Below are 16,329 nucleotides of genomic sequence, written 5' to 3'. Positions count from 1 at the left end.
GTCGGGACATATCTACAGCTACCTACCTGTTTACTTACAAGGAACCTTATTAACCGGTTTCGGGAACTCTGTCTTTTTTCTTCTAACCGGTTCAGGTAAGTTAATTCTTGGGTGGAACATAAAACCGGAAACGTTATAATTCTGTTTCTGTTCGTAATGAACCAATTCTAAATTCTGGTTCTAAGCTCTGACTTGCAGTACTTAACTTATATACTGGTATACACATTTATCAAAATCTTAAAATATTCAGGTACTGTTAGCGGGAAAATGTTGTGTTCTTCAGCTCATCTCCGGAGCACTGCCGAGGCGCCCCTGAGCGAGGCGCCGTCCCCCTTATAAGTTGTTCATTTTGGGCACACCAATAAAGGAGCTGCCCGCTACTAATTTCCCTGCGGGGATTATAATCAGTATAAAATAAAAAATAACATTTATCTGATATCTGGTTTAGATATTTTACGTAAACATAACCAGATTTTTTTTTTTTAATTTAAAATTAAATTTAAAAAAATTAAAATATCTGTTTTACGCTGGTTGTAGATTTTAGATTTGACACCAGATCATTTTTAGAGAGGATCTGGCATCAAATATGAAACATTATTGATCTGACTACTAAATGATGAAGATGAAGATTGATTTGATCGCTAGCTGTTGAACGTCAACTGTGAATGATTTTTAATCAGTTATTTCTGTTATGTTGGTACAAGCACAGACACACACACACACACACACACACACACACACACGGACACACACACACACACACACACACACACACACACACACACACTCACACACTTGTCACTTACTTTTGTTTCCTGTGGCCCCAGCTGCTCTGACCCTCTTGTTCCCTCCCCTCTTCTTCTCCTTCTCTGCTCTCCCTGGTCTTTCCCAGACCTCTCCTCTCCTCCTCGGCTCCCGAGCACTCTTTTAGGGTGAGCCATGTGTTGTTCGGTGGGTTTCGCCCGGTCTCTGGGTCTGGCCCTGTTGCCTCTTTCCCTCTGTTCTATCCTGGTCAACCTGCTGCTGCTGTTTCCAATGGGAGACACTACCTACGTCCAGCAGGACCGCCTGGCCAGCTACATCTGGCTGTTTGGTGGACTAGCAGGAGGAGGACTGCTGGTGAGTAAAGAAAGGCATTCAGAGTAGGTTCTGCCCTCTGGTTAGTTGTGTTTGTTCAAAATACTGTGATCCTATTTTTAACAAGTTTCAGTTTGGGAGAATGGTGGATGCCTTGACACTTTAAAACCCCTTTGTTTTAAGTTATCAGTTTTATTTGAACTTAGTGTTAATAAAGTGCTTATTATCTCTTTAAAAGCTAAGGGCAAAATTAAGTTTAAGTAAAAGTTTTCTAAAAAATATCAAACTTTTTCCTGTACGTGCATGAAACAATTTGACTCAGAACCCTGATGTGTTCTATTTCCATACTTACACAAAGTTAAGAGTATCTGTTGATTATTTGATGTAATTTTTTTATTTTGCCTGACAAAAAAGAATGAGTTAATGACACAAATGAGGTTTTTTTTTTAGAAGTATTAGGGCCATGTGACAAACCCTCCATTGAAAGTCGAATTCAGACCACATTCAATGAAAACCCCCTCCCTTCTTTCCCTCCCCGGTAGTGATAGAGACATGCTCTGCTGCAGATACAGTTTGTGGCAGACTGAACCTTTGCTCACATTCATTTTCGCTAACTCATTAGTGCTGAGAACATCCAGTTATTGGTATCCATTTGCAGGATTTTGACTCTTAAAGACATCGTTTTAACAAAAATCTCTCTTGTTTTCCTTTAAAAACCATTCAGTGTGAGCTTGCAGTTGTTCATAGCGAACAATGGAGTGTTGTGTGAACTCACAGTTAATCCGTCTGCTCTACATGCTGCTGATCTGATGGGTTTATGCTCTGACTGAGCAGAAAAGAGCTGTTCTTTTAGTTTTAAGGCGAAACAGAGGCCAGATTGTTTTTCTGCAGACAAGATTGACCTTGTTGGCACTTGTGTTGAGAAAATAAAAACAAACGTACATAAAGACACTCAGAACAATCTGGTACCTAAGTGAAACAGATATTCAATATTCTATACAAACCACAAGAAAAAGATGACATTAAAAGGTAAATTATGCAAAACAAACATATGGTCCTTCTCCAAATTGACTTCTCTGCTACAAATATCTGACCTTCCAGAGAAGGAAAATAGTTTAATAAATATTGTTTTGTGGAAGTTTTGGTCACAAACATGAAATTAAGATGTTGGCCTCGTAGTATCTGTTTGTAAAACTTTATTTATATTTGTGATTCAACCCAGATAGAATGAAGCACACTAATCACAGATGTAGGTGGAGGACATGCTGGACCAGCATGCTGCATCCTCTCGTCTGCACGTCTCCTGTTTATCCTAAATTGTATTCGTATTGAAAATAAGCAAACTGAATCAAAACTCAACACTGCACTTCCTTGGGCCTCAAGTGACTCACACTCCAAGAAGGAAGCTTTTTTGTGGGTTGTGAAGTGGAGGTATGTAAGGAAATAATTACATTGATACTAGAGGATGGTGAGTTTCTTACTTTTATCACTCACTTTTTTCCTTATTATTGTTTCCGTACAAAACTTGATTTTTGAATCAAAGCCCTCCATTGATTGCCTTTCTCAAATAATGGCGTAAATCTTCCTTCAGCTGAGGTTAAGATTGTGTTCACTTTTAACAAAACAGGATTTTAACTATTTCTGCCAACATGAGGAACTATAAGCATGACTTTTTCTTGCATTGCAGCTCTTATTTTTTCCTTTTAAGACTTTTCCTCTCTTTGTGAAAATGACTGAATACCAAAGAGTCAAAGAGAAAACTCAGCCCCTCTGAGAGGAATCTATCTATAGCTCCCTCTCTTCCTCTTTCTCCCTCCTTTTTCCTCTTCTCTTGTCTTGTTTTGCACTTCCCGTTGTAATGTCAGTGCCTCCCCGCGCTGCGACACAGAATCAGGACATCCAGGATATATATGTAATGATGCCTATGAGCTCGAGCTTGTCTGCTGAGCTGAGTGTGAATAGCCTTGGGAGCGTTCCTGTTAGGATGTGATTGTAAGTCCTTGACCTCTGGGAGAGAGACAGCGGTGCAGGAAAGAGGACAGGAAGAGGGGAGTGCAGGAGAGAGTTAAACCCTGGAACAAACATTTGTGATTACTTCAACCCTAACTTTAGTGCATGATAAAGTCTACCAAAGCACTTGTTTGAATATTTGTCATAACTTTTCAATGTAAATCTTGTTTTTCTGTGTGTCCTGAGTGAAATATTTCATCAACTATCAAATGGTCTTCACAACTCTAAAAGGAAGTCCATAATCTCATGAAAATGAATGCGAGTAGATGGATGCAGGACCGGCAACAAATTCTTAAACACTCTTGTTCAGCATAGCTTTAAATCACATTTCCATACAAATGTTAATATAATGTGCCGACACTAAGGCTATACTTACATTGTTAATGCAATGTTAGCACATGTTGACAAAGTACAAAGTACGCAATTCTTGTTAAACTGCTGAAAGATTAGCAAAATCTGGCATGTAGAACTGAAGGTGACTCTCTTAAAACATACATAAACAAGAACCGTTGCAGACACAGACTGCACCATCCTGTGACACCCCTGAATTCAACATTTTACCCTGACCAACTTGCATAGGTCAAAGATCAAAGCTAGTGCTCTGACCTACTGTTATAGATCAAAGCACTAGCTTTGATCTATGGTCCCACTCAAAACTGGCCTTCTCTTTTGTCTTTCTATCTTATCCAGTTCATGAGTGTACACAAGTTAAAATTTGACCTTGACCTACTGTTCTCAAGGTCAAAGTCATCATCCGCTTTCATCCCCTTTGCCGCCTGAGTACTGTGCTTTTTGTTTCATCTTTCTATCTGCAATGGTTGCAAAGATATTTGGTGGACTAACAGACGGACGGACAATCACACAAATGCTGAGAGTTACAATACATTACCACTCTGAAGCGGGATGTAATCATGCAGATATCACAATAAAAAAAAGGTATTTGTAATGAACATTAAACCCTCGTATAGCTTTTGTCACAGACTTGCTAACTTCTGAGCTTTTTGGGTAAATATCCAAACGGAAAATATTGGTTCTAGGCATGTTGTGCTTCTGTATGTGTGCTTTTGTTCTTCAAGAATAAATTTGGATTCATTTTTCTTGAGAGAGATATGGATTGGTGTGCCATGTGCACATGGCAGCGTTAACAATGGCAAACACAGCAGAATCAATATATAATCTTAAAAATGACGATGCTTCAGCATCCATTTGAAATGTTTCTCTTAAATGTTTTCAGTGTGTTTCGATTTCTTAGAAGACGAAACAGGAACAAAGAAGCAAAAAGTTTCAGACGTTGAACGGTTTTCTTTTCTGTGCTTCCAGATGCTGATTCCAGCTGTGGTCTTCATCACTTTGGGGAAATGCAGATGCTGCTGGAATGAGAGCCTAACGGTGAGGGCCTCAGCGTTAATACCCTGCACCACTATATTAATTTACATTTTGGCTAGAATGGCTTTGATACTAAGCCAAAGCTTCCACAGTGGTGTCCCATACATAGTTATACCAATGTTATCTAATGAGATGATAAAGTAACTTCAATTTAATCATTTCTCAATAATACCTTTCCTATAATCTTTTTTCATAACAAAATATAAATGTAATTTTTTTCACTGTCATGACTTATGATTATGTTACGTTTTTTCATATTTATTTCTCACCAATTTGAGAATGATACCAAACAATTGTCATTAAGACAGCCAACAGTGTGTCCTTATGAGGTGCAACGCTAATGCTAATCCAGCCATTATAATAAAACAAGAGTTGCATTGTTAGCTATCGCTCAACACAGTAAGCTTCACTCCAGCCACATGCACAGCTGCAGATGAGTGATGTGTGTGATGTGTGTATTGCAGCTGCCTCATTGTGTAAATGAACCAGTTAACATTCATGGAGACAGACTTCGTTCACACATTCATGAAGAAATCCAAACATGCACATTCTGTTTTACGTTTTTTTTTGTTGTGTTTTTCAGATGTGTGGATCCGTGTTGGCGGCTGTGATTGGTCTGATGGGTGCTGTCTACTGTTTCATCATATCAGGGTTCACCTTACTGCAGGGTCCCCAGTGTTTCACCTCATATGGATGGTCATACCCATTTGCAGACCAGAAGGGCAGGTATGAAACTACCTTATTGGATGTGTGTTGTGGGGTGTCGAGGGTTGTATCGTATAAAAAAGAGAAAATGAAGAAATCCTCACATTTGAGGATACAAGACAACACACTGAAGCTGCATGTTAATAACATGTCACAATGAATAGTGGATGTTTTTTAAAAGATATAACAGAACAAACAGCTGCATTTTAAAAATTCAGTGCACAGAAGTTGTCTAAAAACATTAGGCATCCGTTACTCCACACTCTATAATTCATTCTCCACTAATCTCTCTCTCTCTCTCTCTCTCTCTCTCTCTCTCTCTCTCTCTCTCTCTCTCTCTCTCTCTCTCTCTAGGTATCTCTTCCAACCAGAGACTTGGTCACGTTGTCTTCAGCCGCTTGGTATCGTCGAATGGAATGTGACTCTGCTGTTTGTGTTATTGTGCGTGGCTGTGCTGGAGTTCATCATCTGTCTCTTACAGCTGGGGAACGGTGTAGTCAACGCCATCTGCCGGCCCTGTTGCTACAAGCAGGAGTATAGCCTCAATGCTTAAACATCCGTGTGTGTACGGTCACCCGCGGTGAAAAAAAAGAGCAAACCTTTAACCTGTTTTCACACACAGGACATTAACAGACACATGCATTTATTAAAGTCTGCACGTGGGGGGGGGGGGGGGGGTTCAATGTCCAGTGCTAGGTGTGAGCTACTTACATTTTGATTTTCTTGTACAACAATATTACAGAAGATTTCAGATGCAACAGGTCCTTGTTATGTTTATGCGTGTCCTGAATTCTCCTAAGGATCCTGGGACATGATTCAAGTCATTGATGGATTCAGCACAGCTGGTTAAAGAAGGATACGCAGACATGCAAAAAATAATAATAAATACACAGGATCACATGTTCCATGATATTGTTAATGTATATAGTTAAGGGTAGTTTTCTATGTATAGTGAAGATTTAAGATTATTCACTTCACTTGTTCTCATTATAATTATTTCTGCCACGTACTATGTGCAACTTTATAAACGGACTTTAAATTTCTGTGTTGTTTCTGCTGAACAAACAGATGATGCTACAGTTCATATCAATGTGATCACATTAGTTTACCTTCCACAGACTGCCATTGTTTGATCATTCTGGAAATAACTCTGGTCAATGATGAATGATGGCATCTTTTCAAGGAGTTATTGCCTTTTTTTTTTTTTTTAATCAGCAAATTGATGACACGATTATCTTGTAGCACCAGGAAGCGGTCTTTCTATCCAGTGTTAATGCACTATGTTGGATCACATGACAACTGTGCATGTTTGTAGATTCGCTTCTGTTTGCAGAACATTTTGTTGTGAACTGTTTTTTTTTCCGTGTTTCCTGGGTTTCAGAGCAGACATTTTATATGTACTGTATATTTTAGTGACATGTTTTTATAATGTGTGCATATTGTTTGTGTGCGAGCCTCAAATAAAAACCATTTTTCCAGAAAAGACCTCAGCAATTTTTTTTTTCCCTGTGTTTGCGTATGTATAATGCTTGCTCTGTGTTGTAATTCCTGGACCAAAGTTGAAGTCGTGGAGTTTCCAGAATTGCCTTTTGGCCCCCACCAACCTGAATAAATATGACCTCTGACTCCAGGATCTCCCCAATTACGTGTTTTATTCCAGTTTCATATAATATTTACAAGTGCCGCTGACGACATTTAGAAATCTAGTAGTCAGTAGAAAAGAAGCTTTAGCTCCAAGGCTAAAGACATCAGATGTGCACTTTACCATGACTTATTTATGCATTACGGCTGTGTGTTATTTCCACATGTTCATGTACTCTAACATGTTGGAGTTGTTTGTGTAGGTTCTCAGTCATCCATGTCAACATAAGTCAAGAAGGAAAAAATGAGCGGAGAAGTGTCTTCAACAGACTGATTTTTTATGCTTTTCTTGATTTACCTGTACCTGGATGACTGAGAACCTACGCAGACAATGTATCTTATGTTTTGCTGACGCTAAAGCCAACAACACCCGACGGTTTAACGTAACGTTGACCCGTAAAAAAAAAAAAAAAAATCCATCAAAGTTTGATATTAAAGCCTGCTCTAACATGATCATGACAGGTTATAGTGGTCAAAGGTCAATGTTTTCCACATTTACAAAATCTGACACTAGTACATTTTTGGCTGCATATTCGTATTTTTAAATATTCTGATCTGAAAAATGAATTTTACATCTTATTGCAACACTTTTATTTTCTTGTATTTTTAAAAAAAAAATTGAATGTGCATGGAAACAACTCATGAAAAGAAAGTGATTATGCAATTTTGGCAACTTTGGTTTCGACAAATATTGACTAGAGGTCATTGACCTCTTTGTCCAGCTCAGCTTTTCCCAGCAGATGATATAAAAACAGGCAGAGGTCTGACGTCTCTCAGCAGACCTTTACTGGTCTGACAGTCGTCTGACACTGGACAGTTTTTCTGCTGTGATCTACCTTGAAGTTGTAAAAGCCTACAGAGCTTCAGAATGTATGGGTTCGTGTTAAAGATAGTGTTGCTGATGTGTTGTGCAGCGGTATATGTGTCTGGGATGAGGAGGGAGTACTTCCTCAAGATAGAAGAGGTGTTTTGGGACTACGCACCGAGTGGGATGAACCTCATTCAGGATCGCCCACTGCAGGAGGACGAGTAAGTAAGCTCAAGTGCTTTTTCATTCTGATGGAGTCCACAGCACTCCAGGAGTTCATCCAGACACTTAATGGAACTGCGTCATAGTTAATTAAGCAGATTTGCCATTACTATACCATTACAAGTGGAAATTCTTGGTGTAAACGGGCATAATCAGTCAGTAAATGGAAAAGAAGCAACCAATTAGAAAGGTTTTGGAAATATTTTTACCAGTATTTCTGTTCCTGTAGAAGTGCCTCAGTCTTCTTAGCCCCGAATCCCCAGCGAATTGGCTCCACCTACAAAAAGGCTATGTATAAGCAATACAGCGACGCCACCTATGGGAAAGAAATAGTGAAACCAGAGTGGCTGGGCTACCTGGGACCCCTGTTGTCTGCTGAGCAGGGCGACACGGTGGTGGTCCACCTGAGAAACGAGGCAGACAGACGTTACAGCATCCACTCACATGGAATGAACTACAGCAAGAGCAGTGAGGGTAAGGAATCGATGACCTGATGGGATCAGTGTCCCTACAGCCCAAAGAGACTGATGGTGTTTGACCCGTCTCTCTACAGGAGCCTTATACCCTGATGGCACTGGTCCAGAGCTGAAGCATGATGACGCAGTGGCTCCGAATTCAATGGTAACATATGAGTGGACCGTACCCGAAAGCCATGGTCCGACACCAAAGGACGCCGATTGCCTGACCAGATTTTATCACTCCCACGTCAACACGCCAAAGGACATTTACTCAGGATTGTTAGGACCCCTCATCATCTGTAAGAGAGGTAACACAGTCTGCTTTAGTTTTCTTGTGGGAAAATGCCTTCAGGGTCTGTAAGATATAGTTATCCTAAAGTCTTCTCCCCACCCCTGTAGGAACTTTGGATTCACATGATAACAGGCTAGGAGACTATATGTTTGCTCTGCTGTTCATGGTGTCGGACGAGAACTTCAGCTGGTACCTGGACGACAACATCAAAAAGTATGTTAAGAATCCTGAGGAGAACCTGAAGGAGGACAAAGATTTCATTGAAAGCAACAAAATGCATGGTGAGGGGAAGCATGCGTATGCAGCACGGGTCCAACCTCAGGCCCACATACACAAATACAGATGCACACAGAAGACTCTTAACACTATGTGTGTATTTCAGGTATAAATGGTTTATTGTACGGTAATCTGTCTGGACTGAGCATGTGTCAAGGCAGCAAGATCCACTGGCATTTGTTTGCCCTAGGCAATGAGGTAATTACTACTTCCCCTCCTCCTACAACTCCTACAACTAATTAATAATGAATATCTTTTCCTGCAGTCACAAAATTGTGTCTTCTTTGAACACACACAAGCGTCTACTCTGAACCAGGTTTAAATGCCATCCATTATAAACAGGTGGACATGCATTCAGTCCATTTCCATGGTCAGATCCTGACCGCACAGAACCACCACACAGACACTGTGAGTCTCTTCCCCGGCTCCAGCGTCACCGCTGAAATGGTAGCCGACAACCCCGGACGCTGGCTGCTGACGTGCACCGTAAACGACCATTTAGATGGTGAGCTCACATCCTTTTGATGAGAATATATATTTCTGTAAAAGTGAGTGTTTTGTCACTAATGTTTGATGGTATCATCCAGCTGGAATGCAGGCGATATTTGAGATCAAAAAGTGTTACCCCAACGTCCACAAACCTCGACCCCACGGTGAGGTCAGAGAGTACTTCATAGCTGCTGAAGAAGAGATCTGGGATTATGCTCCAAAGCTGCCTGATGATAGGTGGCTGCACACACACACACATACATAGACATACACACACATTATCACATCACAGGTGGTCTTGATGATGCTTCAAGAGAGCTAATAATTTGTACTTCTGTGTGCAGTGAAGCTCAAAAATTTGTTACTAAAGGCCCAAACCGGATCGGAAGCAGATATAAGAAGGTTCGCTATGTGGAATACCTTGGGGACAATTTCATGACAAAGATGCTGCGCGCCCCAGAGGAGTTACATCTTGGAATTCTGGGTAAATGATGCCGGGATGGGGATGGTAGCACCTTTTTCTGAATCAGAAGTATTAATATTTCATTGTAAAAAATTCTGTTTCACATAGAAGTCCTGCTTAGAAGATGTTGACTAAAAACAAGTATTAGCACAAATCAGGAAAACACAAAATAAACTTTCAGGGAATTTGGGCTTCATAGAGAAAAACAGGTGATTTAAAGTCAATGTTTGAACCAGTCGATGGTACGGATCCAGGTTTTTTTTTTCCTTTTTAACTTTCAACATTCCTTACAGTAGTGATGTCTTGACCTCATAAATAGTGATGTCTTGACCTATAAATTCCATCTGAAGGATGTTCATCCTGAATTAAACATCCCCCCTAATTTGCATGTATTTGTGTGTGTTTGTGTCCAGGTCCTGTGCTGCGAGCCGAGGAAAAGGACACCATCAGGGTGGTGTTTAAGAACAACGCACACCAACCCTTCAGCATGCAACCGCATGGCGTCCAGTACAGCGTGGAACAGGATGGGACTCTCTACCACAATGAACTGGAAGGTTAATGAAGCATTTGAACACATACTGTTATGAGCCTTCCAGATTGTCCATGAACGCCCTCCTCATCTTACCCCATGTCCTCCTCTTCCTCCCCTCAGAGTCCCACACAGAGAAAACGCTGCGTGAGCTGAAGAAGGAACCAAGTGAGCTAAACCCTGAATTTCTAGTCTTCGCAATAACAAAACTATTTCAGTTTTATATTAATAATTCTCTGCCTTTATATAAATGTTTGCATCTAGGAGTGGTGACCCCTCTCCCAGCTGCCATGGTCCAACCCGGGAAGGTTCACACCTACGAGTGGACGGTGCCAGTGGGTGCTGGTCCAGTAGAAGGGGAGGCCGACTGTCTCACCTATATGTACTACTCTGGAGTGGACCCCATAAAAGACACCAATTCTGGACTGGTTGGACCGCTCCTCGTCTGTAGACCTGGATCTCTGGCGAAAGGAGCACAGGTGAGAAAACGGCTGGATCACATCCAGTTGAAACCGATGTGTTTAATTCTTCCCAGTTAGCATGCCAAACTGTAACCACAATTTGATCAATCTCCTCTTTTGTGCTTTTTGTCTTCATGCAGAAACACTATAATAAAGAGTTCCACCTCATGGCCACAGTGTTTGATGAGAACCTCAGCTGGTATCTGGATGACAACATTAAGGACTTCACCACTGCTCCTGCTACTGTTGACAAGGATGATGAGACGTTTCAAGACAGCAACATGATGCACGGTGTGTAGCAGACACTCAGTCATAAATCACCTTTAAAAGATGCGACACTTCATGCTGTGGTGAAAAGAAAAAAAGTGTGAATTTTACTTTGAATTTTGTGATAACGTTTTATTTCCTGTGGTTCTCGGTTCCAGCCATCAATGGGTTCATTTACAGTAACCTCCCGAATCTAACGATGTGTAAAGGGGATAAAGTATCGTGGCACCTGTCGGGTTTAGGGTCAGAGAACGACATCAATAGTCTGTACTTCCAGGGAAACCGCTTCATCTACCGCCAGAACAGACGTGACTCCATCAGCGTCTTGCCTCACATCTCACACACCGTCACCATGGAGCCGGACACCATTGGTGAGTCTCCGCCTCACAAAAACGAAAAAACTCATTGTGTAGAAGTTTCAATGAATACTAGTGAGTTTTAAGCAAAGTCAGATGATATTTCCATAATCTATGACTGGGATATACTGAAAATTTGAGTGGGATCATCTTAAAATTCTTCATAAAAATGTAATCAAATAATTAATTTTTTTTAAAAAATTTATTTATTTACTTTATTCCTGAACCAGCATGACTTAGAAAAATTCTGAGCCAGTAATAGTTATTCGTTGCATATTTAAACTCCTCATGTTTGCATCATCCAGTTAAATTTTATGTTGAAAATTGATTAATCTGTTGTCACATCATAAGCAGTCAGTGTTCATCTGCATGTTTTACTAAACTTATTGCATCCACTAACTATAAATTATAATATTTTAGATGCACGGATTATTAATAGTTGCATTGTCACTTCAAATCAGACAATGTAAAAATCTGATGGAAAAATCAAACTTAGATACCAGCAATAACCTGATGCTGTTAGCTGTTTTTCCATAAAATAAATTAAAGCATTGTGACCATGATGTAATTTAGTTTTGCAGTAATATTTTAAAGATCTAAACTTCAAACAGGTCATTTTGAAGTTGTCTCACCCATGGTGAAGAATTACAACGGTGGAATGAGAGCTAACTACACGGTAGACAGGTGCTGCCGCTTCGACAGTAACTGGGAGACCATGATCCACTCAAAAACCTACTACATCGCTGCCATGGAAACGGACTGGGACTACTCTCCAAACCGCACCTGGGAAGAAGAGATGTTCCGCGGCCAGGAGAAGTATGGCACCGCCTGTAGAATATGAGTTACTCGTTTACCTGTCTGTGTAGCCACAGCTTGACGTCTGTCTATCAAAAAAGAGCTGGAGGCAGATGTTGTCATGTTATTTCTAAGTATTACAGTCATGTGTTCTCATTCCCAATTCTTGACTGAAAGCTCAGTAGAATTTCACCCCAAATTATCCCTTTAACAGCAAATCTCACCTGATGAGGAACAGAGGTGTGATGATCCCAACTAAAAGGGACAAAGTCCAATTGAATGCAGGTTAAATAAGTCACAATGAACAAGAGCAATGCAGATAAAGTAATGATAAATGCTGCAAATCACTTTAATTCACGTCTTTTCTACTTTCTTACAATCTGCTCAGATTATCATCTGAATGTGGAAATTTATGGCGTCAGAAAACTTTTTGTTGTTGGGTTTTAAATGGTTTTTTTGTATCTCAGTTGTAAATAAAAAACAAACATTTACACACAAGTGAAATTGAATATTCAAGTATGTCAATGTGTGGCAGTTTTCATAGCATAAATACGGTAATTTGTTTCTCTGTAAAATAATCTCTCTCTCTGTCTCTCTCTCTCTCCATCCTTTGCAGTCCTGCTACTGAGTTCCTGGACAAGGAGGGTGGGTTTATAGGCTCTCGCTATAAAAAGGTGGTCTACCGCCAGTTCACCAATGATAAGTTCACCACGCCGATGGAGAGAACACCTGATATGGAACACCTCGGCATTATGGGTAAGCACTCAGGGGTGCAGAAATGTGTAAAATGAGATTGTACAGATTGTGGATTTATTTGTGGATTTTATTTCTGATTAAACCTCCGGCTCAGATTTTGGTCTGGAAAATAAAACCGCTTTTCCTTCCCTCAGGTCCGATGATTCACGTCAATGTGGGAGTCAAGGTCAAGGTGGTTTTTAAAAACATGGCATTCAGGCCCTATTCCATCCACGCCCACGGCGTCAAAACACTCACATCTGAGGTCTACCAGACCAAACCAGGTACAGACAGGTGGAAACACTGAAAAATCATTGAAGAAACAAGAGCATGATCTCAAAAAGAACCCTTTAATGTTTATTATGGGGCAAATACAAAATTCTTTTTTTTTTCACATTCTTTAAATTTTTTTTTGGAAAATGTCTTTGTGAAGAAAAAACAATAAACCACTTTCCAGGAGGTTTAATGTAAGGGTGATGGTTAGGTATTCGTGTGCTAGGGTTAGGGTGATCTTGTTCTTGATATCCAAGTGCTATTCTAGTTGGACATGGCTTCAACACCCCCCCCCCCCCGCCCCTCAGTTTTTCAGTGGACAAAGTGTTAAAATCCTTGACAAACAACTAATGTCTTCCTCAGGTGAGACTCACACCTACGATTGGTACATCACAAAAAACACAGGACCCACCACAAATCAAGAGGGGTGCTCTGTGTCGGCGTACTACTCCACTGTTGATGTTGTCAAGGTAGAGTGTACTAATGCACACATGCACACCACACACACAAACACACAAGCGGTCACACACACACACTCATATTGTCCCTCTGCCTCACAGGACCTATACAGTGGTCTAGTTGGCCCATTGGTGATTTGTAGCTCTACTTGGTCACGGTGAGTGACTCCACAACTATTACACCATCATCTAATGCAGTGTGTCTGTCAGGACTTGTAGATATTTTTATTTGCACACTAATCATACGTTATATAACCTGTTTCCAGTATGTTAAATCTGAGGGAGAAAGTTGAAGAGTTTGCGCTGCTTTTCCTGGTTTTTGATGAGAACGAGAGCTGGTATGTATAAATTATAACAATCCAGTTTTGTATTTTTTTCTTTTCTCATTTCATCAATTAAAAAAAACCCACACTGGACACCGTTTGTGGTGTGAATATCTCTTGGGAGCAATCACGAGAGATTAAGGTCTAAATTACAGGTACTGTTATTCCAGGTATCTGGATCAAAATATTGAAAAACACATCCAGAACCCTCCTGCAGAGCTGAAAGAAAATGAAACTTTCATAGAGAGCAACAAGATGCACGGTGAGATAAACATGCACATTGAATGGAGTTCTTGTTACTTTGTCTCGAGGAATAAATCAAAATTTATTTCCTGATATATATCGATGTGTGTATTTCTGCATATGCAGCCATTAACGGGTACATGTATGCAAACCTGAATGGACTGAACATGAAGGCGGGAGATAAAATCTACTGGCACCTGATAGGAATGGGCAATAATGTGGACTTACACACCGTACACTGGCATGGGCACAGCGTGGAATATAAAGTATGTAAAATATAAAAGACTCCAACAGATTAATGCTGGACACAAGATGAATCTGGCTCACGGACAAATCCAACCGTTCTTTCCTTCCAGCTGGGTGGAGATCCGCATCGCACTGATGTGTTTGATCTGTTTCCAGCCACCTTCCAGGTACAAAAATCTTGTCTTTGGTTTAGAATTTTTTGCAATATAAAATTTGGTGGAGGTTGGATTTAATTTTAAGAAATATTAATTCTTCTTTTAACTTGTAGTGATGTCAAATCCTCATTGTAAAGAAGTACAAAAGGATTTATAGGTCAGATTTAATGACAGGATCAAAAATAATAAAGATCCAAATGAATTTAAGAGAATAATTACAGATCAGATTTTATTTTAAAAAAAATCTCATTTGAACAATCATAAAAAAGTATTTCTCTTCCAAGAGGAATATTCAGCATGGAAGAAAACATCAGATTATCAATATGATTGATGTTTGCTGATTGGCTGCTACATACTATAGTGAACCCAACAGCAGCTGCTACATTTGGGTTTGCAGGAATTTTGATTATTATGAGATTTCTTCAGCAAAGTTTGCCTTATGGTCAGTGTTTATTTGTTACCTTCTCTCGCATCGGAGTTCTCTCCATCACTGATTCAGTATTGTAGAGGTATTGTTCACTTGCAGGAATATTAGCTCGTTTGTGTGGCTGTGGTGCGAAACAAGAGACAGAAATGTCAAATTGCAAATGTAAAACCATGTCCTATCCCTTTATCTTCCTGTTTAGACAGTAAAGATGCGTCCTCTGTATCCTGGTTCCTGGCTCCTCCACTGCCACGTCACTGATCATATTAAAGGAGGCATGGAGGCGATCTACACTGTTACTGAAAAGAGTAAGAGAACAAAAAGGGCAGGGAGACAGGTTCTGAGGCAAATAATAGTGGATACTGACAATTCTGTTTGGTTCTACTTGACAGAAAAGAAGAAGACAATCTTTGGCTGAGCGGCTGATGAAAATGGATTCAGACAAACAGAACAAATGGATGGAAATTCATTTTACTCTCTGGCTTCACTTTGAATGCAATGTTACACCCTAAGAGTGACTGTAAATTAAAATGTGTCTTTTTATGTAGTGTTGTTACTTTGTAGTTTTGAAATGTGAGTAAAGGATTAAAACTCGAGAGCAACAGAAAAAAAAACAAGCAAAAATTTTAAATTTGATAACATTTTTGTGACTCTGATGCACGACCTGTAGTGACAGCAATCAGGCAGCAGGGGGAAGCAAAGTAACTATTACTCTAAACAGACCATTAATCGTGGCAAGCCAGTCCTTGCCATGTTTGACAGTATATTTATTATCAGCTAAATGATGATTCAAACATTGAAGTAGTCAGCACTTAACTGCCCATTCTACTCATCCACTGAAAATATCCAGATACCTGTAATCAGCTCATTATGTCCCAGTTGACACTTTTGAACCAGACACCAGAAGTCTTCCGATAGTCTTCCTCAACATTATGAAATTTTACCTTTTACTTCCACCACTATTGTTGTCATATGCCTTTGCTCTCTGAGCACAAAACTATAATTCCTAAATTAAACTGTTTTCAATTGAAGTGGATTAGCTGCCATGGACCACTGACCAGTAACAGGTTTTTGGATGGGGTCCCTGCAGAAGGTAATCCAGGCAATTTGCAGATTGCTGCAGTTGCCTTTCCTATTGTCAAACATTTCCACGCTGATCAGTGTGTTTCTGCTGCTGTAGCCGATAATGTCTTATGCTTTGGATCTGGTTGAATGGGTGAAACCTGAGGAAAATATT

At 40.1% G+C, this 16,329-nt stretch overlaps 2 protein-coding genes across 3 annotated transcripts; both read left to right on the top strand.

Annotated features, from left to right (window-relative positions):
* The first annotated feature begins 839 nt into the window (after nucleotides 1-839).
* tm4sf18 (transmembrane 4 L six family member 18) lies at nucleotides 840-6,683 on the top strand. The gene is made up of 4 exons (XM_068318568.1): nucleotides 840-1,119; nucleotides 4,408-4,476; nucleotides 5,057-5,199; nucleotides 5,533-6,683. The coding sequence occupies exons 1-4, from the start codon at nucleotides 940-942 to the stop codon at nucleotides 5,729-5,731; spliced, it is 591 nt and encodes a 196-aa protein (XP_068174669.1). The 5' UTR covers nucleotides 840-939; the 3' UTR covers nucleotides 5,732-6,683.
* Nucleotides 6,684-7,586: 903 nt separating this feature from the next.
* cp (ceruloplasmin) lies at nucleotides 7,587-15,723 on the top strand. 2 transcript variants are annotated; one of them, XM_068320326.1, is made up of 24 exons: nucleotides 7,588-7,848; nucleotides 8,079-8,323; nucleotides 8,403-8,615; nucleotides 8,707-8,880; nucleotides 8,982-9,073; nucleotides 9,218-9,380; nucleotides 9,463-9,601; nucleotides 9,709-9,848; nucleotides 10,241-10,381; nucleotides 10,480-10,524; nucleotides 10,621-10,835; nucleotides 10,958-11,108; nucleotides 11,243-11,455; nucleotides 12,052-12,256; nucleotides 12,852-12,991; nucleotides 13,126-13,254; nucleotides 13,607-13,713; nucleotides 13,804-13,859; nucleotides 13,968-14,039; nucleotides 14,195-14,286; nucleotides 14,394-14,533; nucleotides 14,624-14,680; nucleotides 15,295-15,400; nucleotides 15,485-15,723. In XM_068320326.1, the coding sequence occupies exons 1-24, from the start codon at nucleotides 7,688-7,690 to the stop codon at nucleotides 15,508-15,510; spliced, it is 3,222 nt and encodes a 1,073-aa protein (XP_068176427.1). In that variant the 5' UTR covers nucleotides 7,588-7,687; the 3' UTR covers nucleotides 15,511-15,723. The 2 variants fall into 2 exon arrangements, with proteins under 2 accessions (XP_068176426.1, XP_068176427.1); XM_068320325.1 differs by having other exon boundaries at nucleotides 7,587-7,848; nucleotides 10,480-10,835.
* The last annotated feature ends 606 nt before the right edge of the window (nucleotides 15,724-16,329 follow it).

Source organism: Antennarius striatus, chromosome 7, assembly GCF_040054535.1.
Source record: "Antennarius striatus isolate MH-2024 chromosome 7, ASM4005453v1, whole genome shotgun sequence".
In the NCBI taxonomy this organism is placed as follows: domain Eukaryota; kingdom Metazoa; phylum Chordata; class Actinopteri; order Lophiiformes; family Antennariidae; genus Antennarius; species Antennarius striatus.
The sequence above is the reverse complement of the archived record's forward strand: the minus strand, read 5'-3'. Positions and strand labels throughout refer to the sequence as shown.